General features: G+C 39.3%; 2 protein-coding genes across 2 annotated transcripts; one reads left to right on the top strand and one right to left on the bottom strand.

The window, feature by feature from the left end:
- Positions 1–9797: 9797 nt before the first annotated feature.
- LOC141591200 (uncharacterized) lies at positions 9798–11048 on the top strand. Its single transcript, XM_074411575.1, has 2 exons — positions 9798–10387; positions 10511–11048. Exons 1-2 carry the CDS (start codon positions 9857–9859, stop codon positions 11024–11026), a joined length of 1047 nt encoding a protein of 348 aa, XP_074267676.1. The 5' UTR covers positions 9798–9856; the 3' UTR covers positions 11027–11048.
- A 1609-nt stretch (positions 11049–12657) lies between these two features.
- LOC141592437 (uncharacterized) lies at positions 12658–19139 on the bottom strand. Its single transcript, XM_074413110.1, has 15 exons — positions 18897–19139; positions 18782–18810; positions 18577–18688; positions 18390–18487; positions 16998–17094; positions 16360–16449; positions 16192–16254; positions 16026–16100; positions 15851–15916; positions 15653–15730; positions 14641–14751; positions 14483–14560; positions 14264–14383; positions 13679–13722; positions 12658–13077 (listed from the first exon to the last, which is right to left on the bottom strand). The coding sequence occupies exons 1-15, from the start codon at positions 18933–18935 to the stop codon at positions 13041–13043; spliced, it is 1137 nt and encodes a 378-aa protein (XP_074269211.1). The 5' UTR covers positions 18936–19139; the 3' UTR covers positions 12658–13040.
- Positions 19140–24837: the final 5698 nt, after the last annotated feature.

The following is a 24837-nucleotide window of genomic DNA, read 5'->3' as shown; positions in this document are numbered from 1 at the left end:
ATTATGACATGGATATTATCTACCATGAAGGGAAAGCCAATGTGGTTGCAGATGCTTTGAGTAGGAAGAGTGTACATTCTTTGTGTACAGCTCTCTATCTTTGATGAGGTTGAGAGATGAGGTGGGGAAGTTTGGTATACATATGATGCAGAGAGGAGATGCTGTCGGAGATTTGACAGTACAGCCTGATCTTTATGAGGATATTCGTGGTAAACAGGCTTTGGATCCTAAGATGGTTGAGTGAAGAGCTGGAGTAGATAAAGGGACAGTGTCTCGATTAACCATTCATACAGATGGTAGTTTGAGGTTCGATGGTAGGTGGTGTGTCCCTAATGATGAGGAGCTGAAAAAGACAATCATGACAGAGGCACATTGTACACCGTATTCAGTACATCCAGGCGGTGACAAGCTATACAAGGATTTGAAGAACACGTTTTGGTGGCCTGGGATGAAGAAAGAAACAGCAGAGTTTGTGGCCCGTTGTTTGACATGCCAGAGAGTTAAAGGGGAACAGCGACGACCACAAGGTAAGATTCAGTCTTTAGAGGTACCTGAGTGGAAGTGGGAATCCATTTCTATGGATTTTATCGTGGGTTTGCCAAAGAGTCAACAGGGTAACAACATGATATGGGTAATAGTGGATCGACTGACCAAGTCAGCTCATTTTGTGCCAATGAAAGATACATGGACTAAAGCACAATTAGCTATGGCCTACAGGAAGAATGTGCTTAAGTTACATGGAGTCCCTAAGGACATAGTGTCTGACAGAGATGCGAGATTTATCTCAAGGTTTTGGAAAGAGTTGCATGAATCTTTGGGAACAACTTTGAAGATGAGTACAGCTTTTCATCCTGCGACAGACGGTCAGACTGAGAAAACAATCAAAACTCTTGAGGATATGTTACGAGCTTGTGTGATGGACTTTGGTGGTAGCTGGGAACAGAGGTTGGATTTGATAAAGTTTTCTTACAACAACAGCTATCACACTAGTATTGGCATGGCACCGTTTGAGGCTTTATATGGGAGGAGATGTAGGAGTCCGATTTGTTGGGACGACAGTGCTGAGGCAGTGGTTCTAGGACCAAAGATGGTACATGAGATGGTTGAACAGATTAAGATGATCAGGGAACGGATGCGAGCAGCTCAGGATAGGCAAAAGAGTTATGCAGATCTACATCGCCGGGATATAGAGTTTCATGTTAGGGATAAGGTTCTTCTGAAAGTGTCTCCTATGCGTGGGGTTATGAGATTTGGGAAGAAAGGCAAGCTGAGCCAGAAGTTCATCGGTCATTATGAGATCTTAGAGAGAGTTGGGGAAGTTGCTTATCGTCTGGCTTTACCTGCTGCGTTAGAGAGAGTGCATAATGTGTTTCATGTATCGCAGCTGCGGAAGTATGTGAGTGACCCGTCACATGTGTTAGAGGCAGAGAGCTTAGAGCTAGATGAGTCTTTATAATATCTTGAGGTACCTAAGCAGATTCTTGACCGGAAGGTTAGGAAGACTAGGAGTGGTGAGACAGTTTTGCTTAAGATCCTTTGGTCTAACCACGAGACTGAGGAAGCTACATGGGAGGCAGAGGATATCATGAGAGAGCGCTACCCTTTCCTTTTCGATCAGGTATGTATGGTTACGGGGACGTAACCTTGTTTCTTTTAGGGGGTAGGAGATGATCGCAAAGAGTTTTATGAGTTTTATACCCTTTTTATGTTGTGTCGGCATGGTTGTTGTCGTTGAGTCGGGTTGAGTTTGGGTTAGTAACATGTTTTATGTTGAGTTTTGTTTTAGTTGTTGAGTCGGGAATGCGTAGTGTGTGTCTTTGTTTTGTTGTGGTTTGAACCGGGGGACGAAGTTCTTTTTAGGAGGGAAGGCGTAATACTACGTATTTATGAGTCTTGGGGTACTCTATCGAGTAGGCCTTACTCTGTCGAGTAAGGGCGTGTTGCGGAATAAAATAGTTTCTGACCTGTTGGGTACTCGATCGAGTAAAGTGGGTACTCGATCGAGTAAGGGGGCACTCGATCGAGTACCTTAGCTACTCGATCGAGTAGCCGGTTTACGGGGGCTGTTTTCTCAGGTTTTGTTAATAATGCGATTAGAGTATATAATACTTTCGTCATTGTTCCTAAATCACTTTTCAAAACCTAATCACTGTGAGAAGAGAAAGCAAACTACGTTATTAGCTTTAATCGCATTGTTGGCAAATCCCGGAGCTTGGAAGGTCGGATTTCACTTTCCTTTATACCGTTGTGATCCTTGCGTCGAGGGTAAGACCTATATACCATTTTTATGATGTTTCTTTAATGGTTGTTAAACCCTAGTTTGGGGATTTGGGGGTTTTGTTGTTTGTATGCTTGGTAGTGATTATGTGTTTGTATATTAGGAGGAGGATTCGTAGAGGAAGCTTTTGATATCATTTTGTGAGATCGTCGATTGTTGTGCTTTCCGGGTAGGATTTCCTACTCAAAAGATTACTTACATAATGTGTGGTGATTGTCTTTGTAGTTAGTGTGGTTGATTGGTTGAGACGGTTGTGATTATACATTGTTGATAGATTCAGACGGTTGTTGATATTGTGATTGTGATTGTTTGTCTATGGTTCTCGAGATGCGTTCTCGGCTGAGTGGAGTCACTTGCGGGAGTGGCTTCACGCCCTAGTTTCGCCCTTCGTGGAACCCGCCACGGAAGGGGATGTGCACATTAATGGGACAGGGTTATCGCTCGGTATGATGAGCGGGAATTTGGTGGGTACGGCTGCGGTCCCCCACTGGCAGGGCCGGTCCAGTGGACAGTCGGTGACGGAGATGGAGTTGAGTGGATGATTGTGTATGATTGTATGAGCTGTATTGTTTACTGTTCTATTGGTTATATAATTTATGTAAATAGTACTGACCCCGATTATTGTTTTAAAACCTGCGGTGATCCATTCGGGGATGGTGAGCAGATATTAAGCAGATATGAGTTGAGTACTGGGATAGCTGGGATGTGCCACGATCTGATGATAGAAGTCTTCCGCTGTAACTTAGTAGTTTTTATAAACATTTGATTAGATCGAAATGATCAGTTTGAGAATATGTATTTGTACTTTTGGTTTTGGTTTTGAGATTGTAACCTTTCACTAAGTATTTCTATTTAAACGTTGTTTCATTATTGTTTATTTGATTATCATTGTCTCGGGTAACCGAGATGGTAACATCCTTATACCTGGGTGGTCCTGGTAAGGCACTTGGAGTATGGGGGTGTTACACCAGCCTCGTTTCGCATGACCGACCAATTTAACCAACTCCACCATAATCAACTTAATTAATCTGTTCGTTTTCCTTTTACGAGGGCACTTTCGTTACATTCGAGTGGAGCATCACTAAAACATAAACTTAGTTCATCTCGTTTCGTCAAACATGTAAGTCTGAGGGTGTAAATCCTTCTTTATTTATTATTATTTACTTTTTGTAATCATCATGTAAGGTTTATGTCGAAAGTACTTCTAAAAACCGATTTGTAAAACCATGTTTAAAACCTTTTTTTACGGATTATCAGGAGACAGACGTCGAGAAAGGACGCAGCAACTGTTGCGCCTCTTCGAAGGGACGCAGCACCTGCTGCACCTCTTCGTGAGGCTGCCGCAGTTCCTGCTTCCTTTCTTCTTCCTTCGTCCTCTGTTAGTTTCGTTTCTTTGTTTTCTTTCGTTATTATTTGCTCTTGTTTCGTTCACATAATAATTCAACATATTTTTAATCACTGTTAGTATATAATTCATCGTTAAATCCCGACTTAAATCCCTTATAATCCAATATTTGTGGGTTTTCGTCATTAAAGTCAATCCGGGTTGTAGAGATTCGATTCATTCATATTAAGTTTCTGGTATTCGATCTTTGGTATATTCCCATCTGTTTATCATGTTCGTCATTAGTTCTTCATTAATTCGTCATGTTTAATCTAATTAGTTCACTCATGTCACTAATCAATCTTTCATTCATGTAATTAATTCGTTTACATTCGTCTCATCCATGTTTTATCGTTTTTATGACTCATTCACATGTAATTAATGTATTAAATCACTTTCATCCGAGTCGAATATCGTAATCAATCATTAAATTTCACCCACGAATATTAACGATTTGCAGTTCCGGCTTCATAGCCAGAACTCAGCCTTGGAACATACGCAGCAACTGCTGCGCCTCTTCTAGAGGGCGCAACTCTGCTGCGCCTGTTCCAGGTTGATTTTTGTCTCTGAACTTCCGTTCTGCCTTGACTTAGTTTAATTAGTTTACGTATTCAATTAATTGTCATTCGTATTATCATTAATAATCTGTTCGTTTATTCCTTTATTTCTTTTTCTCAAATTATCCGTTTTTAAAGGTATTTTCGACATAAATCATTAATCCATTGTAATTATTGTAATTTTCTTTATTGTATTATTGTATTTCTTTTATCGCATTGTTTGTATGCTTTCACATGTAATCAATCTTAATTCCTACTTCGACTCAATTGCATGTTAAATTGCATGTTTCACCGACTTAGTCTAATTCTCATATGTTAGGATCAAAACTTGGATGTTGCATTGTATGCATATAATCGACAATATATCGAGTATAGACGATTTTCCCTAACCATTAGTAGAGGCCTCTATCGAGGCGGGCAGGATTAGGTGTTCGATCAAAAGAGCTTCCTAATACGTACCCTCACCCCTTACTCCAGATCTCTGTGAACATCCGTGTTCATTGGCATCCACGAGAGTCATTCTAGACATAGAATGCTAAGGGTAACGAGTTCTTAGTGTTCATGTCACTACTTTGTGTCTTGACATGACATGAGGTATTCGAACGGTTTCCAATTTTCCACAATAAATTGGTGGCGACTCCACAAATGCAAACGCTTGTTTCCCAAGCGCCCCCGTGGCCCGCGTCCACAATGTGGTTCGTAACGGTCTTGACGCCAAGAACAAACTGGGGTTTGTCGAAGGAACTGTCACGAAACCCACTGCTGATGAAGAAGAATCATATGAGGTCGTGGCATGGCATCAATGTAACACCATGGTCAAATATTTGTTCTGAAACGTTATTGGCGAAAAGATGCATCCTAGCATAACCTTCTCGAAATCCGTGGCAAAAATCTGGAAGGAATTGAAGGATCGTTTTTCTTCGGGAAATGCACCCCGTGTTCACCAACTCAAGCACGGATTTACATAGTGTAAGCAAGGCACTCGTTCCGTGGTGGAATATTATACCCAATTGAAATCCATTTGGGACGAGTTGGCTAATTACAGTCGGGTACCGAAGTGTTCTTGTTGAGTCGGGGCAGCGTTGATTCAGGAGCGAGAAGAAGAGAAAGTGCACGTGTTCATTATGGGTCTCAGCACGGCGCTATATGGACCGCTCGAACTTATTGATGGAAGACAATCTAACCTCTTTAAGTCGAGCATATGCGCTGGTCTTGAGGGAAGAGCGTCACGAGGCAGTGACTCGAATCAGAGAAGAACAAACAGAAGTGGCAATGGTTGCTTGGACCAGTGAAGGTCGTGGACGCGGTGCCTCATTAACTACTGAACAGGGGGAACTAGAACCTCCCCCAAAGTGCTCTTATTGCAACAAACCTTGGCATACGGAAGACATATGTTGGGAAAAGCATGGTTATCCTGTGAGAGGTCGTGGCAGAGGACATCGAGGAGGACGCGGCAGTGGACGAGGAGGAGGCAGAGGCTATGGAAATAATAGCCAAACTGCGAATGCTACAAATTCGAGTGAAGCAGAATCGTCCAAGCAGGACCTCGCGAGTGAGGAAATTGAGCAGCTGCGAAATATCCTTGGTAAACTTGAAGGTATTAAGAAATTAACAGGTACGAATCGTATACAATTGATTGAATGAATGCTTGACAGTGGTGCTTCGTATCCCATGACGGGCCGTCGGGATTTGCTTAGTAACATATGGACAGGCGTGCCATATACCATTGAGTTACTAGACGTGTCCAAAATTACAGCACAAGAACACGAGAGTGTTGTGTTAAATAAATCGTTTGAACTGAAAGACGTCTTATATGTGACATCCTTGACTTGTCATCTCATTTCCATACAACAACTTATTAATGAAAAATGACTGCATTGTGACATTCCATTCTAATTATTGTGAAATACAGGACCAATCTTTGAAGACGGAGATTGGATGGGGTGAGCAACGAGATGGGGTCTATTATATGACACGGGTGGATGAAGTGGCAGCAAGGATGAAGGTCGATACTAGAAGGGTACGGCATCGAAGACTTGGTCATCCCTCTAGCAATGTTTTACCGTTTTTATCTATTTTAATTGGAAACCATTTGGAATTAAATTCCGAGTATGTTTGTGACCCATGTTGTCAAGCGAAACCAACTTGGTCTATTTTTAAGCAAACTAATAAACGTAGTCCAATTTTATTCTCATTAGTTCACTGCGATATTTGGGCTCCATACAAGGCTAGTATTTTATCCGGGGTGCATTATTTTTTAACTATCGTTGATGACCATAGTCGGAGTGTATGGGTCCATATTTTGAAGGATAAGGGAGAAGTAGGCGATTTAATAAAATTATTTTGCAAAATGGTACAAACCCAATTTGCTAAGCAAGTTAAAATCATACAAAGCGATAATGGAACTGAATTCCTTTCGAGACCATTGAAACTTTTATACGCTGAAAACGGGATGGTGTTCCAAACTAGTAACATTGGTACTCCTCAAAAAAATGGAAGGGTAGAACGTAAACATAGACACGTCCTAGAAAAAGCGAGGGTCTTATGTCTTGAAGCAGACTTGCCTATTAAATTTTGGGGAGAATGTGTTTTGACCGTTGTATATATGATCAACCGAACTCCCACAAAAATCCTAAATGGTCGTACACCCTATGAGCTTTTGTACGGAATGCAACCCAATCTTGATAACTTACGAGTTTTTGGTTGCTTGTGTTATGCCCACAATAAAGAAATACCAAAAGACAAGCTTAGTGAAAGAGAGATGCGCTGTATTTTTATTGGTTATCCAAGAGGAAAGAAAGGTTGGAAATTATACAATTTGAAGACTCGAAAAATTTTGTGTCTCGGGATGTAATATTTCGTGAACATGTTTTTCCTCTAGCAAATCCTCTTGCATCGACTGAAAATCAGCTTAGCAATGAAATTGACGAAAACGTTGTGATAACTGACTTGGATGATACGGTAAGGGAAATTGTGGCGAATGAGAATATACAGGGTGAACAAGAAGAGGAGTAGCAGGACACGGTGGCAGATCGTGTTATTGAGAGAAACAGCCCTAGTGTCGAGGGGGAGACACCCACTGTGGAGGCAGAACCACAAGTTGGCAAAGGTGCACGTGAAAAATTCGAGCCCACGTGGAAAAAGGATTACATTTGCAAATCCACTCGTGTTATAAACCCGACAAGCTCAGTTTACCCAGCTCAATCACCGCACTCCTCGAAAGGTACTCGTTATCCAATAATTAATTATGTCACAGCTAGTTGTTTTTCATCGTCTCACAAGAATTTTATAGCTGCCATCGACGCAATCAAAGAACCACGCCATTACCTTGATGCCGCAAAAAAAGAGGAATGGAGAAATGCTATGGCTGACTAAATTGCAGCACTTGAACGGAATGGAATGTGGAAAATAGTGGATTTACCAGAGGGTAAACGGCCCATTGGTTGGAAGTGTGTATACAAAGTCAAATACAAGGCAGATGGTACTATCGATAGGTATAAAGCAAGGTTAGTAGCACAAGGTTTCACCCAAATTGAGGGGGTGGATTATCATGAAACTTACGCACCCGTTGCCAAGATGCCAAGTGTTTGATGTTTAATAGTTGTGGCCGTCGCAAAGAAATGAAATATTGCTCAGTTGAACGTGAATAATGCCTTCTTGCACGAAGATTTGAGTTAACAGGTTTACATGAGACTACCACAAGGTTTCGAAGCAGCAGGACGGAATAAAGTTTGTCGACTAATGAAGTCCTTGTATGGCTTAAAACAAGCCTCGAGAAATTGGTTCGCCAAGATAGCTGAGTCCTTAAAACGGTATGGCTTCGAACAATCCATGGCAGATTATTCCTTGTTTACTTTCAATAAAGGAGGCGTTTTTGTTGGAATATTAATTTACGTCAATGACATGATAGTAGTGAGCAATAATACAAAGGAATGCGATAATTTAAAGGTTTTTTTTGATAAAAAAATTCGGAATCAAGGATTTTGGGCAGCTCAAATACTTCTTAGGAATCGAAGTGGCTCACGGTTCCACGGGTTTGTTTCTTAGCCAAAGGAAGTACGCAATGGAAATTGTAAAAGAAGCAGGGATGGAGGGTGCGAAACCGATCAACACTCCACTACCGCAATACCACAACCTTGCACTTGCCGAAGGCTATGTCCTCAAGGATCCTATGATGTATCGAAGACTGGTAGGAAGGCTGGTTTATTTGACCATCACTCGGCCAGATTTGGTCTACACGGTACATACATTGTCACGGTTTGTCCATGAGCCACGAAAGGAGCATTGGGACGCGACAATTCGAGTGGTTCGATATTTAAAAGGAAGTCCAAGAAAGGGGATTGTGATGCATACGGAGACAAATTTGCAATTACATGGCTACTCGGATTCGGATTGGGCAGGTTGTCCCTTGTCACAACGGCCCTTGACCGGTTATTTTGTTGCACTTGGTCAAACACCGATTTCTTGGAAAGCAAAGAAGCAACCAACGGTTGCTAAATAATCAGAGGTCGAGTATGCCGTGCGATAAGCGACCTTTAACGAATGAGTTAATTTGGGTTAAGGCATTTCTCAAGTCGCTTGGAGTTAATCACGACCAGCCCATGCGTGTTCTTTGTGATAATAAAGTCGTGTTACATGTTGTAAAGAACCCGGTATTTCATGATCGCACGAAGCATATTGAGATAGATTGTCATTTCGTTCGGCAACATTTGGTTAGCAAAAACATCATGACATCCCATGTTCGAAGTAAGGAACAAACAGTGGACCTCTTAACAAAGGCTCTTGGAGCAGAAGCGTTCACTTATTTACAGCTTAAGTTGAGCATTCGGTTACCTTAATGCTCAACTTAAGGGGGAGTGAAAGAATATACTCGGGAAATATGCTCAGGAATATTGCTCGAGATACTCGGGATATTTGCTATGATATTTACTCCGTAAATATGTTGTGATATTATTCATTGTATAGTCTTGTTACCTTAATTGTAGGATATGTTGTAGGAAAAGATGGGAAACGATTGCTAGGCTTGACTATTGTAAACTACATAACCCTTGTATTGAGGCATCGTTTAATCATCAATTGAAGACTTAACTCAATTGTTCTTCCTTCTTGTGTTTATCAACATTTGATCCACTTGTCATCTTAAAATAATTACTATAAATGGTCACATTCCTCCTAAACTATTTTGTGCTAAAAATTAAGGTATACAAATAACCGGAGCAGAGAGGTATAAGATGGTTGTTCGAATATGAAGAATAATGTATTCATGGAACACATTTAAATCACAAATTTATTAGGTCGAACGTGTGTATTTCATATTGCATGCAATTAGCCATTAGCCAATTATAATTATACGAGTCCATATTCAAAAATGATATCGTTAATTGAATAATTGTTAAATGTTCCAATATAACAAAAACGATCATGCCTTTATTTCACGGCTATCACCTCATTACCGTTACTATTTGCAAGCATGCAATTAGCAATCATCAAACAAATTTTCAAAAACGTTTAAAACTCATCAATAAATAACATATTTCAAACATATAATTAAATTAACCAACGTTCACCTACTAATTATCTCCACCAATATATAATACAAATCAAAAACCAATTCCATTTCATCAAATATTAATCACAATGCAAAATCAAAATAAGAAGCAACCCTCTTCGAGATTAAAGTCATTCTACCTTTCATGTCGTCGTCATTTGTCATGTTCAAACTCGTCTTCATCCATTAGGCTAGCGATCAATCCTACTCTCCTTCCTAGGAAAGTATCGTTACCATTATCTCTAAATAATAGAAGAACGTCTACAAATTCCCCTTTTTCTAAAGAAAGTCGTCGTACTGAGACGGTTGCTGATGGGAATTTCCGACGAGTGTGTGACCTAGAAACCGAATTACAAGAGCTAGAGGAGTGGCTTTGCTCCGAATTAACACGGTTAAAAAGCCATTTAGGAAGTACGAGTGATAACAATGATAATATAGCTACTAATAATGATAATGGTGAGAGGGGTAACAAGTTTGAAAGACTAGATTTGGAAGGAAGCTATCTTTACACTTCTAATGGTAACAAGATAATTATTGATGGAGATTCTCAAGATTTATCAATACAAATTTCTTCTCCGGCAGTGTTGCCAAATGAGCCTGGATCCGCCACCATTTCTGAGGTAACGAATGTCCAACTCATATCGTTGAATTAATTATGTAGTTCATGACTTTGTAAACAAATAAAGATGTATCAGTATCGAATGTTATTGTACAATGTAGCTTGACTTGAGACTTGATTACAGGTACTTAACAAAATGGCAGACATGGGAAAAGAAAAACTAATGTCTTGGCTCCTAGAATCAATGCCCATGACCGACATTTCGACAACCAACATAACTGGAAGATCACACGTAAACTCAAACACTACTCCAAACAATGTGTTGGAAGCCATTCTCACAAATGCAATCGACAAGTTACACGATCTCGTAATAGAAGGCCTGCAGATTCAAATGGGTACAAAAGAAGTGGTGAAATGGCAGCAAGAAGCCATGGTCCAAGCCAAAGAGGAAGCGCAAAAGGAAGTGAAAGATGGCGCTAATGAAGGCTCCATCATATCGGTAGTGCTTATACAAGCAAGAGATCCTAAAATAGGGTATCAGCCAGTGAATGAGATGATGATTGGATTAATTGAGGCGAGAAATGCTGAAAAAGATGAAGAAGCTGGATTTTCAATCCAAGGAGTATATGTTGCTGGATTAGTAGCTAGAAGAACAAATGGAGAAGTTATCCATAATTGTTTATGGTGTGTCTCTTCATGATTTAGAGAGCCATCATCTTAACTCTAAACTTGGACAATTTTTTTCAATAATAGCCAGTTTTCTTTCTCAGAATTGACGATTTGTGGTAAACTTTTTTTTAATTACCGCTCTGTAAACTGTCGATTGATTAACTGATGCTCGCAATAGGGACAGCTTAGGGATGTCAACGGGGCGGGGGATAGGTACCCCATACCTGCCCCATCTGCTAAAATCCTCCCCCATACCCTCCCCATCACCTGCGACGGGTTGAAAAGTCCCAACTGCCACCTGCCTGACGAGTGATATAACAAACCTGTATCCGCCCTTCCTCCATCTGGATACCCGTCAACCCGCTTACCACCCACCTGCCCACCCGCCAAGTACCCATTCAGGGGTCGTTTGGTTACCCATTAACAACACAAGAACTTAAATTCATGGTAATTGCAAAATGGGTATGTTGTTTGGTTACCCCAATTCACATGGATTGGAAATTCCCATGAATTCCAATTCCTTCATAATGGAGGAAGTTGCTTGCCTACGCCCCCCCTGACCAGTGATCATTGGATTCATTACAGCCTGTGAAATACCCATATCATCAGGAACAGAAGCACCCTATAGACAATTAGCTTTAACACATGAAATCAGCCGTTCTACCTCTTCTCCTTTAATCAATTAAAGACAATTTGGTTACAGAAAGCAATTTTTTTTGTTGGAAAATAGGAATGCAAGTGTGCTTTTGGATGGGCGTGTACAGGGAAGTGAATGACTGAGGAGTCGTGTGATTGCATATAGTCCATTTTTGAAATAATGTCCAAAAATAAAATATTTGTCGTTTTGGGTCGGTTTTGAAAATATTTGTCAAAATGATGTCCACGTAGGCTCGGGATTTCCAGACCTGAAACACGCCACTACCAATAGCGTGTTTTGTGAAGGAAACACGCCATTAGCAGTGGCGTGTCTTTACAACAATTTTTTTCTTCAACTGACAAAAAAAAAAAAAAAAAAAAAAAAAAAAAAAAAAAAAAAAAGAAAAACGTCATAGGGAGTGGCGTGTTTCCACTCCGAAACCCGTCATTCCCAATGACGTGTTTGTTTTAGTCCATTTTTTAATGAAGTTTCTTTCCCTACTCATTATAAACACGCCATTGGTAGTGGCGTGTTTTAGGTCCAGAAACCTACGTGGACACCATTTTGACAAATATTTTCAAAACCGACCCAAAACGACAAATATTTTATTTTTGAGCATTATTTCAAAAATGGACTATATGCAATCACACGACTCCTCAGTCATTCACTTCCCTGTACACGCCCATCCAAAAGCACACTTGCATTCCTATTTTCCAACAAAAAATTTGCTTTCTGTAACCAAATTGTCTTTAATTGATTAAAGGAGAAGAGGTAGAACGGCTGATTTCATGTGTTAAAGCTAATTGTCTATAGGGTGCTTCTGTTCCTGATGATATGGGTATTTCACAGGCTGTAATGAATCCAATGATCACTGAAAACAAGCAGCGACGAGGTTAGTTACATTCCAGAGTATTTATTGACTTGTCTGTCACTTTCTATATTATGTGAAAGGCTTAAAGCAGTAAAACTAAGCAAATAAAAAAGAATTGCACAATGCATAACATTTAGAGGCAGAATAAATACGGGAGACTCGAAGATCAAAATCTCAAACCCAATAAAACTTACGGCTAACCATTCGATTAATAGTACTCAGCTGGATACTGATATTAGTTATTGATAGATAAATTAATACGGAGTATAGACCGCATGCAGCCTAGAGCTGATGAAAACTACAACACAAACATCATGTCTTCCTACTATCTTAAATTACATATTACATGATTTCTACAGAAATCACCCTCAATCGCGATTTCAAATGATGCAAAAGTTGGCCAAAGGTTGTGTTAGATGTTTTTCATACCCCTTGAATTCAGCTGCAAATAAGTACATGAACAGCACTGAAGTCTTGCAATTAAACCAAGAAACTGCTACATTTCCAGATTTCGGACAATATCTGAGCAACTACAGTCTACAGGCGATTTATCTCAGGTGTTGAAATTGATTCCCTGGAAACATATACTTCCTCCATTCAACTCCACTCTACCATATTCTATTTTATACACTATTCATATATTGGCATTCAATTCCATTTTTCTCTCAATACATAATTGAAAATATATTCATGTGGGATCTGGTTTGGTTCGTCTTTACGAGTACATTAAAAATATCTTATTTTTATAATTTTTGCAAATATGTAGCTAACGATATTTAGCGCGTAAAACACGCGTTGGCAAACGTGAAAAAGCAAAGTGGTAGAGTGGAGTTGAATGGAGGAAGTACATGATTAAAAGTTAGCACTGTTAAACTGCCCAGTTATATTGTCTTTATTTGACTTTTGTAGTTTCATGGTCAAATATTTTTTTTAACTTTATACAGAGTATAAACTTAGTGTAGCTTGATAGGTTGATTTATCAAAACAATTATTTTCATTTTATTATTTCAAAAAAGCTGTAACTAGTGTACTCCGTATATTATGAGATATTATTGGTCAAAGTTAATAATAGACCCTGAGAGAAATTGGGACAATATATATAAATGAGATGAAGGAAGTAAGAGTATCATATGTTAGATGAATATGGGAAACAAGAGCATGGTTATGATATATACCTACGCTTCTCTGACTTAGCAAGATGTTTGGACATTATGGACGCCTGCATCAAGATACAAGACATTACGGATTCATGGTTGTAGAAGTGATTTAAATAAAAGAACATACTAGTATATGTTACTGGGTGTACTGCATTTCATACAAAAAACAGAAATACACTGGTACAAAGCAAGCATGTCATAACAATGCATACGGACATTAACGTTCGCTTTAAAATCCTATCAATTGCTGAAATTCTGATAAGGTTGCCAAAAATGAAGACTATATGAGTCCTCCAACTCGACCGTTATTTCATTTGGAATGTAAAAATGTATGTTTAGAGCTGGTAATCGGGTCACTTGCAGTGGTTTTGGATTGGGTCATGTATTTGGGTTTTAACTGGCCAAAATCACCCACTGAGTCAAGTTTTATGTTAATCAGTCAATTCTTGTAACAGGTAGGGTGGACTTTAGTCTGGATCATATTGGGCCATCTTATTAGCAGACATTACGGTAGCTTAAATTTAAGTCCCAGTGTCAACTAACAAATATGAGTACCAATTCGAATACAAATACATTTATTTATAACTTGTTAAATCTACTTACCTGCTCTTGAATTATGCTCCTTGCCTCAACAAGTTGTGCTTCAAGCTCAAGCTCCCTTTCAGTAGCGTCAGAAGAAACGTCAGCATCTTTCTGTGCCTCTTGCAATTGACCTAAGCGCTCCTTTAAAGATTGAATTATAAGGACAAAGTATCAGACCATGTCAAAGATGAGACAATGACCAAAGAAAGAACATGGATGAAAATAACATAAAAAAAGGACCTTAATTGAAGCCATCTTTGTACGAAGATTCTCTTCAATTTGAACCCTAGCCATGTGGAAAGGAAGGTCAAAGACATCCTGTAATGAGGAATAAAAAATTAACTTATGTTCCGTGTTTAACAAACACTAACAAAAATAAATTCAACAACAGCCAATACCGTCTTCCCACCAAAAGGAGAATGTGAAAGGTCATTATCAATTTTCTCATTGGTGGTTAAGATAGGCTTGGATGATCCGTTAGAACCGTTGAGGAAACCACGCATATCTTCCTGTTATCAAGACAAGCCATGTTTGTAAGCATGGACAGAGGCTCAAAAGTCACAACTTCCAAGTAAATGCACTACATGAACTCTTTAATTCCAGGAACCACCTGCCATAATGTTACTTGACAAAAAGTACTAGAAAATTTAAGCAACCTTTCATGGTGCATGTTGACAGACTTAAGTTAGCTACACTGGAAATGGCTGAGCCTAGAAATAAAATCAATTAGGAGTCAATTTTCATGTCTTGTTAAAGGAGAAAAAAACAAGATCCTATCAACCTCATCACATCGATGAACAAAGAAAGGATCATCTGCAGAATTAAACTATCAAATTGCAGTATTTGAGAATTTAGTTAGATGACTTAGATCCTCTAGTCTTTTCTATGCATCTCCCAAAGAGTAACAACCTACAGAAGATACTAATTTCTTTCTCATCTAGCAATTATTGTAAGACTTGTCCATTCTTGACTGGAACTAGTCTTTACTATGCGGCAATAACTAAAAGAGCTGTTCTGTCAGTGGGAAAGGCTGAAGAGGTCTCAGTTGCATGCGAAAGCCAATGATAAAAGCACACTCACAGGCCACAGCAGGCACTTACGAATTAACTATTTCTTCTTCTATGTCATGTGGAGTATACATGAAGGTTCAAGAGACTCAGGAACAGTTTAAGAAGCTAGATTAAGAATATACTTCATCACTTTTTCCTGAAATGATTGATTCTACAGCTTTTGTGATTCAGTTTGCTTAGGTATGTTTGATTGTCTTGAAGTTGACATACATTTCATCACTTAATAATACAGCCAGTTTTCTGTATGCGAAAGGAGTCGCCAAAAGTCCCCTACGGGTGATGAACGAAAGGTAATTGATGCCTAATAGTAAGGAATATACGTAAAATTAAGAAGACTGACCTGCGTTGTTCTTAACAATGCCCTGAGATCAGTATTCTCTTGCATGAGTTCCTGGTTTTTGGCTTCATAAGCATCAACCTGCAGAAGTTAAAAACAAAAAAGCAAGCCAATGTTCATTCCACCATGAGTCCATGAGAGCACTCGAGGAAGGTACCAAAATGAGAATTTTGATCACCACAGTAAAGTCATTTCACATACAATCTTCTTGTAGAAGTCATTATCTGTCTTCTTTCCGTTCCAAGTCCCTCGTTGCCTCCCTTCTTTCTGCATATACAAGCGAACGAAATGTTAAATTTAGGCATAAAATATTAAAATGTACTCAAGTTTTAAAAAAAAAAAAATCATCCGACAGAATGGGACTTTGGGCTCAGACCTGCAAGAGGTTCATTATCTCCATGCCAGACTTAGATTCCTTTTTCTTCTCATTCACAAGTTGGTTAAGTCTCTCCTGCGAACGTCACAAAACAATATCAGTTTTCCATCCAAAACACACTAGTTTGCCGAACTTAATTGCATTTCACCTAGCGCATAATATGTACCTGAAGTTTTATGTACTCTTTTTCCTTTTTCTTCATTTCATGTAATTGCTGAACTTTCACTTGCTGTTATAGGACACAAACAACAAAAACGCTGTCAAAATATAAATTTTGATTAAGAGAAGAATGCCTAGTAGAAAAGGACGGTCCAGCTAGACATGGAAATCTAACCTGATGTCCGATCACCATTCTTTGAAATTCATCTCTCTCCTGTTGCAACTTCTCAACTTGAGTTTTGAGAGCAGCTTTGGCTTTAGCTTCCTAAAGAGAGAAAAATTTAAAACAGCAATACAGGAGAGGGGATATAACATTCATCATCACTACCAATCACAGTAAAAACAGCCAAACCACCCCAGTCATGAATAGCTACACTAACAAGCATTATTGGCGTTGCAATTTTAGACCTATTACTACTTAAATGAGCAACGCGCCAAACCTGGTATCAAAATGTGGAGGTATTGAAGCATATTATGGTAAATTACAATATCGCGCAAAAAACTTATATATTGAGTATTTGATAGCTTGGATATACCATATAAAACGGGTGGTAGTCACATGCAATTAATTTGTTAAATTTTTCCTTGTTCTATATTTTTTCTTTCAAGAGTTAGAATCCTGGTAAAGGCTAATCGTGCCAGAAGTACCCCCAAGAGATTAAAAAAAAAAAAAAAAAAATCATGTATAAGATGCAAGCTCAGTTAATTGAAGTACTAAAAAAAGAGAATTTAAAAAAAGAAAAAGGAAAGCGAGTTTTGCATATTAGTCTCAAACCATAGTAAAAACCATTAGATGTTATGAAAATATCTAACCGTTCGAGTAATTGTTGCTATCTCTTTATCTTTGGTCACTAACAGCGATTCAAGCCTCTCAACCTTGGCCTCCAACCTTGTTATGTCTGAATTGAGCCTATAACGGAAACAAACTAGTAAGAAAACACCAATAAGCAGAGATATTATTCTTATGACAGGAAATCTACATTACTTCCACACTTAATTTTGAATGTGTATTGCGTGTCTGACACTCCGACAATCTGACACAACTCGATGCTTTGACGCATCATTTTAGACCAAGACCGTGAAATTTTACCACAAATACACATGTCAATGATACAGCATGTTGCATCTAACACATGCAACCGAGTCCAATTAACATGCCACGAAGTAACAAATCATTGAAGAAGCATATGCCAGAGTTCAAGCACCGAGCAAAAGGAAGTTGCCAAAAATACATCAATTAAAAATTAATCAAGCAGTTATTCAATTTTGCACAAATTAAGGATCAAATATGAGGGTTTATGTTAACCATCCCCAAATCATTTCAAGACTATATCAAATCTATCTTGTAGTCAATGTCATAGTCCCACACACCAAGGAAAGCTTGATAATCCATGCTTTCACATGCTGTCAATTGTTATTATGGACAATGCCATCTACAACGGCCTACTTCATCGCATAATTTCGATTAGCTAAGAGCATCCTTGTACACTCGTAAGCCCCAAAAGATAGCAGAAAATTTACTTAAGTAATAAAAAGAAGGGAAAAGTATTACTATGCAGAGATGGAGAGTAGTTCAAACTATCTTGCGCTTGCAATATTAGATCCATATAAAAAAGAAATTGAAGAGATATGTGCACGCTTGCAAGGTCACCTAGAGATAATGAATACTTGACAGTTTAAAGCACAGACAAGGCAAAATGATAGCTAGCAGGCAAGCAGCTGACCAGCACCCCATGCTGATACTTTACCATGACTCAAGAAGCTCACAGTCGACGAACAAGTTAATGAATAAACTCTTCTATGATTATCGTACAATCAAGAGTAACAACTTTAACTCAAATTCTTAATGGCTCTATTCCTGAGGACTAGCTTTTCGAGCAACTACAGGAGCAATTAGATTATTGGAATAACCAACCAAAATTGAGCTCATACTAGTAAACCTACGCTTCTTTAGCCAACTAGCATTTTTCAGCAACTCAAATTCAGTTCTGCCTGATCCAGAGCAGAAATATTTCGTCGATAATTGAAAGGAAAATCACATTTTGGAAAACCACACCGAAAAGGCATTATCTTGAGAAACATACTGCCGCTAGACTTATAAGCAGATCACGGAACTCTATCGATCAGCTACCAAAATTAAACCCGCATTGCAACATTTATCGAAGAAACTAGGAAATCAACTGCAAGGAAGTCGAGAAGACATACCGCTGTCTCTGGTCATTAGTAGACTCTCGAAATTCAATATCTCGTTGTCTTTGCTGTAACAGCGAGTATACGCAATTACAAGTCCGAGCAATCGAAACCTAGAATTCAACAAATCAAATTCAATTATTAACTCGCATAAAGCACATTCAGTTGACTAACACAACAAATATATTTGAGATAAACGTACAGGATCAGTGGCGAAGAGATCAAGCGAAGCTGAAAATCCAAAAGTAACTAGAGTTTGATTGAGATACTTGATACAATGCTCCAAATTATCAACATCAGCGAAGTTCAATTCACTATCAAACATCCAAAAAATTTAAAAAAATTGTACAATAAAATTTAAAAAATTGACGAAAAAGATGAATTTGGATAATTGGACGCTAACTAACCTCATTGCGAAACCGGAGGAAAGCGGAGTCTGCAGAAAAAAAGAGGGATGGATTAGAGAGGAAATGAGAAAAGAGGGGGGAAATTAGGGTTAGGGAAGAGAGAGAAAGTAGATACAGGGGAAATGGAGAAGTCAGAAGAATCGGATGAGCGCATTGTTGAATGCTAAGTACTTGAGATTATGTCAATTTTCGAGGTAATTTGGACAGATTCAAAAATAGGGACTAGGGAGTAGTGATTAGTGAGGAATACTGAGGATAGATGGAAGAAAGGTAGCTGTGAATTGTGAGAGTGAGGAGAGAGGGAGTAGAGTTTTGGTTTGTTTGAAAATGTGGGGAGGGGAAGTTAAATGATGTTATTAAGAAGAAATGATGAAGATGATTGTGTTGTTTAACGGAATCAACGGGTTGCACTTGCTATTATTTTGAATCACGTTAGGGGGGTGCTTTAATTTTGGATTTCGGGGGGTTACCAATCTTTTTTTTTCCATTTTTATGATGAGGGAACAGCCGTTATTTTTAGTTTATACGGGTAAACTTTCGTATATATGTGATACGAAGTAGCATGCAAATTATATGCACCAGTCATCAGGTTAGTCACCGAGGGTGACAGGATCGAAATCTTGAAGGCATAGTCTCAAGTTATAAATAACCTCCCCAAGATTATTATTCGCTTAGGCGTTACCATTCTTATAGCTATGCACCTTGTATTCACGAAAACAAAAATATAAGTACAAAATACTAGTAAAGAAGCTGATACAATTTTGGTTGGCAATAGCAAGAAGGAGGGTCGAACTCGGGTCTCCTCAATAGACAAGCAAATCACAGCATAGGAGTCCTAATCATACTAGATAAATGAGTCGAGTAGTCGGGTTCGACTAGGATGCAAGCTAGCTGGTAGTTAGTTAATTAAAATAAAGATGATTTCCATCATCCGTAGGAGTACTTGATTAAAATAATGACGATTTCTATCGTCAGTAGAATTGCCTTAAGCGTAGGACAGTAGGAGTATTATTTCCATTAGAATTATTCATTATTATTCTATCGTCAGTAGAATTGCCTTAAGCGTAGGACAGTAGGAGTATTATTTCCATTAGAATTATTCATTATTATTAGTATAAATAGCTTACGTTTTATTAGGAATTAATTCATTGAAGTTTAGAATAAAATTCAAAAAATCGATCAAGGTTGATCACAAATTTCCAGGTTTGAACGGTTAATTTCAAATCTCGTTTTGAATAAAGATCGGCGTCTTTATTCCAAACACTCATTGACTCGAATCTAGGCGGATTTTAGTCAAATATCCCCCGAGATACAACTCTGTCCCTTCGTGAATCAAGGTGCAAGTTCGACTCTCACTCCCAACAACGTTTGTTGTTTATAATCGCTTCCGTACTTAGATCATCAGTGGTATCAGAGCTTTGGCTCCTGATCCTCTGTCACTATGGACGGTTACGACGAAGATAATCTAGTCAATAGAATTCGAGAAGTGTTGCGAACTCTGCCCGAGAGTGCTGGACGAATGCAGCCTCGCCGTGTGTTGCAGTAGGACGAATTCAAGATCACCGAATTACCTGAATTCGGAGGAAGCACAGATTCGGAGGACTATCTCGACTTGGAAAGGAAAATCGAACGGATGTTCGAATTTAAGGAGATAGATGACGAGAAGAGGTGCAAGTATGCGATTCTAAAGCTCAATAGAAACGCATTCTTATGGTACGAGAATCTTAAGGCGGATCATGCTCGGGAAGATAAAGAAAATATTAATTCTTGGGAGTCACTCAAGCGCAAACTACGCAAGAGGTATGTCCCAAACAATTATAGGATTGATTTATTCCGTAAATCCGCAGAATTAATGCAAGGGAGTATGAGTATTGCGGAGTATATTACAGAATTCGAAAAGCTCGCTATGTTGTGTGAAGTCGATGAAATAGAAGAACAGAAGATGGCGCGATTCTGTCGAGGTTTAAACCGTTCTATTGCTAACGTTGTCGATTTGCGGAACTACTCATCCTTTGATATGCTTTGTAATTTAAGTTTGAGAATTGAAGCCCAATCAAAGACCAGCAGTAACCAGTCCAGCAACACTCCACAATTTCTTCCGTGGAACAGACACGAAGCACCCGAAATTGCAACTGGTTCCAGTAGTACGAACTTGAAATCTTCAATTAATCCAAATCCTCCGTTGAAAGACAAACAAGTTGTCGTGTCCCAAGAGCAAAATTTATCCAAAGTGCGTTGCTTTAAGGGCCGGGGATTCGGTCATTACAAGCATTGTTGTCCGAATAAGAGAATTGTCACGCTAAGGGAAGCTAATTCTTATCGAAATGAATTGAGTGATGAGCATGTCGGAGAAGAAGGTTTATTTTGCACAAATGAAGAAAGCATCCAGGAGGATAATGAGGTTATTTTCGATGCCCCTGTTTATGACACTACACTTGTCTTGCGTCGTACTTTGCAGGCCAAAACCGAGCCTATTGTGACCGAGCAGAGGGACCAACTCTTTCACACCAAGTGTCAAGTCGGGGATAAATGGTGCAACGTGATTGTTGATGGTGTAAGTTGTACAAATGCAGCTTCTAGTGAGATGGTTTCGAAGCTAGCATTGCAAGCCACGGCTCATCCCGAGCCTTATGCATTGCATTAGTTAAACGATGGTAAAAAGGTGCAAGTTTCAAAGCAGGTCCTTGTGTGCTTTGCGATGGGTCCTTATAAAGATGAAGTCTTATGTGATGTGGTTCCCATGAATGCTTGTCACATTCTTTTGGGGCGTCCTTGACAGTATGATCGAGATGTAGTGCATAGAGGAAGGAGCAATGACTAGGAATTGCTGGATAGGGGGAAAAGGATCGTTCTAAAGCCTATGTCATTCGAGGCTACAAATACTATGCGTTATGTTTGTAAGAAAAACTCGAGTCTCACCATGTTAGCAATGGAAAGCAAGCTTGAAAAGGATCTTGGCAAGGATGAGTTATGGAGCAGCTACATTGATTCCTCAATTGATTTCAATCGACCGCCTGTCTTTGACGACTATGGAGTTGAGGAAACGGCGGAGACTGATTCAAAGGCACCGTGTTTCTCACCAACTCTTGGTATCGGGTTAGGACTTCTTGGTTATGGCTATGAATACCTTGTTAATCCTAAGAAGTTTCAAGAACATTCACATTGTCATTTGTTCGATTGGGCAGCAGCTAAGGAGGAATTGTCATGTTCATTTTGTTTGATCGACAATGAGGTTCGTGATAAATTATCTATGCTTGTGCACGGAGGGTGGTGGGGTGGATGGCACAAGAGGATTCTGAAATAAAGGAAAAGGAACGAGGCGTAGCTTGGCATAAAGGGTGATTTGTTCTTGTATGCGGATTTGTTGCCAATGTTCGCTTGTTTGCTGGTTGTATTAGTCTTTGATCCGGTGGGTTGAGTCTTTAAGAATTGAGGACAATTCCTTCTCAAGAGGGAGGGAATGATACAATTTTGGTTGGTAATAGCAAGAAGGAGAGTCGAACTCGGGTCTCCTCAATAGACAAGCAAATCACAGTATAGGAGTCCTAATCATACTAGATAAATGAGTCGGGTAGTCGGGTTCGACTAGGTTGCAAGCTAGCTGGTAGTTAGTTAATTAAAATAAAGATGATTTCCATCATCCGTAGGAGTACTTGATTAAAATAATGATGATTTCTATCGTCAGTAGAATTACCTTAAGCGTAGGACAGTAGGAGTATTATTTCCATTAGAATTATTCATTATTATTAGTATAAATAGCTTACGTTGTATTAGGAATTAATTCATTGAAGTTTAGAATAAAATTCAGAAAATCGATCAAGGTTGATCACAAATTTCCAGGTTTGAACGGTTAATTTCAAATATCGTTTTGAATAAAGATCGGCGTCTTTATTCCAAACACTCATTGACTCGAACCTAGGTGAATTTTAGTCAAATATCCCCCGAGATACAACTCTGTCCCTTCGTGAATCAAGGTGCAAGTTCGACTCTCACTCCCAACGACATTTGTTGTTTACAATCGCTTCCATACTCAAGTCATAAGCACTACTTTTTTGGAGTCAATTTTTGTGATTAATGGATCGCGAACACCATTGATGTTGCTCTTCAAGACAACATCTATTACGTCAAAGAAGATGGCTTCTTATGGTCTGACTTATGAAGGACCTAAGATGTCGACTGTAAGTGACAAATGAGACCCGTAAATTGATGTTCCTGAACATGAACAGTCGTCCCTTGACGAAAACATGCTGAAACCGAAGAAAGTACTCGATCGACTCATTTCAGGTGGTCGATCGAGAGGAATTGCGAAGGAAGATGCTCGATCGAATGGTTATATTGTTCGATCGAGTACTGTAGAAAAAGGAGATTTCGATCGAGTGGATGGTAGTTCTCGACCGAGTGAAATTGTTGATGAAAGTGCTCGATCGAACGGAAATAGTGGTTGATCGAGTAGAAATGATGCTGATCGTGTTGATTCTTTGGCAAAAAGAAATGAAGGTTTTGAAATTCCCATCACGGTCCCTTTCCCGAGGCGATTGCAGAATAGGAAGGCTGAACAACAGTTCGGTAAATTTGCTCATATTTTGAAGAGCCTTCACGTCAACGTTCCATTCACCGAATTGTTCACCCAGGTACCCTCTTACATGAAATTTATGAAAGAAATATTAACGCGTAGCAGGCATATAAATGATCATGAAACGGTAGCCTTGACTGAAGTGGGCACTGCCCTAATTCAGAATAAGACACCACCCAAACAGTCTGACCCGGGTAGCTTTTCTATTCCATGCCATATAGGGACCCATTTAATTGACAATGCATTATGTGATTTTGGAGCTAGCGTGAGTGTCTTACCGTTGTCTCTCGCTAAGAGACTTGGTTTGACCAAATTTCACTGTACCAACATGACTGTGCAGATGGCCGACCGTACTTTATCACGGCCCCTAGGTGTCTTAGAGGACATACCTGTAAAGATCGGGAAATTCTTTATTCTCGTTGACTTTATAGTCTTAGACATCCCGAAGACTCTTACACTCCTATCATATTAGGACGACAATTTTTATTTACTGCTCGCGCAGTGATAGATGTCGGGGGGAAGACTCTTACTTTTCAGGTAGGTGATGAGGAGCTGATTTTCTATCAGTCCAATGTTCATAGGGCCCCTATGCAGGTTCAATCTTGCAATGCACTACCCTCTATAGACCCTGACACAGATTCTCCAACTGATAATATTGAATCATGTGCTGCGATTTTAATACCTTCGCCTCAGACTGAGAGCAATATGGAGGAACATTATGTTGTTTCCACTGTTGCAGGTATAAACAGAGTGGATATTGGAGATTCCGTCGGTAAAAGTACAGTGAAAGCCAAGCTCAATGCCAAAGAAGATGCTAAGGAAAAAGATGACGCCGAAAAGAAAGACAAAGGAAAGAAGAAAGTAAAGGCGTATGTGGACGCGAACTATTCTTCTTCAACCAATTGAAGCTCATGGTGATCCAAGAGGATGGTCCGCGATGCTGAAGGGACCTCATCCAGTCAGAAGCCCTCTTTTGGGTTGTTGAAGTGTTTCGGACGATAAACGGGAAATGTCCCATTGTAAAAACTTTGTAATTGGGTTTTTGTTAGACTTTTTATTTGCTTTTTAGACAATAGCGTAGTTAGTTTATATCATAAGACCGAATATAAACTGCGTGTTGTGATTTTGGTATTTTCGGGAAGTATTTTCCTGTGTTTTTATGCAGGTTTGGGGAAGATATTTACATTGGGATGCGTGCCAAAGGAAAATATCCCGGATCGAGTACTTTTTGTACTCGATCGAGCAGAATGCCCAGGTAAAGCCTTCGATCGAGTAAACTAGAGTACTCCATCAAAATGCCCAAATTGAAGGTTCCTCGATCGAGTTATCCTGTACTCGATCGAGAAGAAATGAGGAGCAAAAGTCCTCGATCGAAAACTTTGTTGTGTTCGATCGAGTAGGATTCAAAGAGGAGAAATAAGTCTTCGATCGAGCAATTTCAAAGTCCTCGATCGAACAGAATAGAGAAGAAAGCTCTCGATCG

The sequence above is a fragment of the Silene latifolia genome, chromosome 7 (genome assembly GCF_048544455.1).
Source record: "Silene latifolia isolate original U9 population chromosome 7, ASM4854445v1, whole genome shotgun sequence".
NCBI lineage: Eukaryota > Viridiplantae > Streptophyta > Magnoliopsida > Caryophyllales > Caryophyllaceae > Silene > Silene latifolia.
This window is presented reverse-complemented; position numbering and strand designations above follow the sequence as displayed.

Excerpts from the sequence above, each read along its gene's own strand:
- LOC141592437 (XM_074413110.1), bottom strand. The coding sequence starts at position 18,935 with ATGCGCTCATCCGATTCTTCTGACTTCTCCATTTCCCCT. Across the intron at positions 17,095-18,389 it reads ACTAATGACCAGAGACAGCG|GCTCAATTCAGACATAACAA; the intron begins GTATGTCTTCTC and ends TTTCCGTTATAG. Across the intron at positions 16,255-16,359 it reads GAATGGTGATCGGACATCAG|CAAGTGAAAGTTCAGCAATT; the intron begins GTTAGATTTCCA and ends GTCCTATAACAG.
- LOC141591200 (XM_074411575.1), top strand. The coding sequence starts at position 9,857 with ATGCAAAATCAAAATAAGAAGCAACCCTCTTCGAGATTAAAGTCATTC. Across the intron at positions 10,388-10,510 it reads GATCCGCCACCATTTCTGAG|GTACTTAACAAAATGGCAGA; the intron begins GTAACGAATGTC and ends ACTTGATTACAG.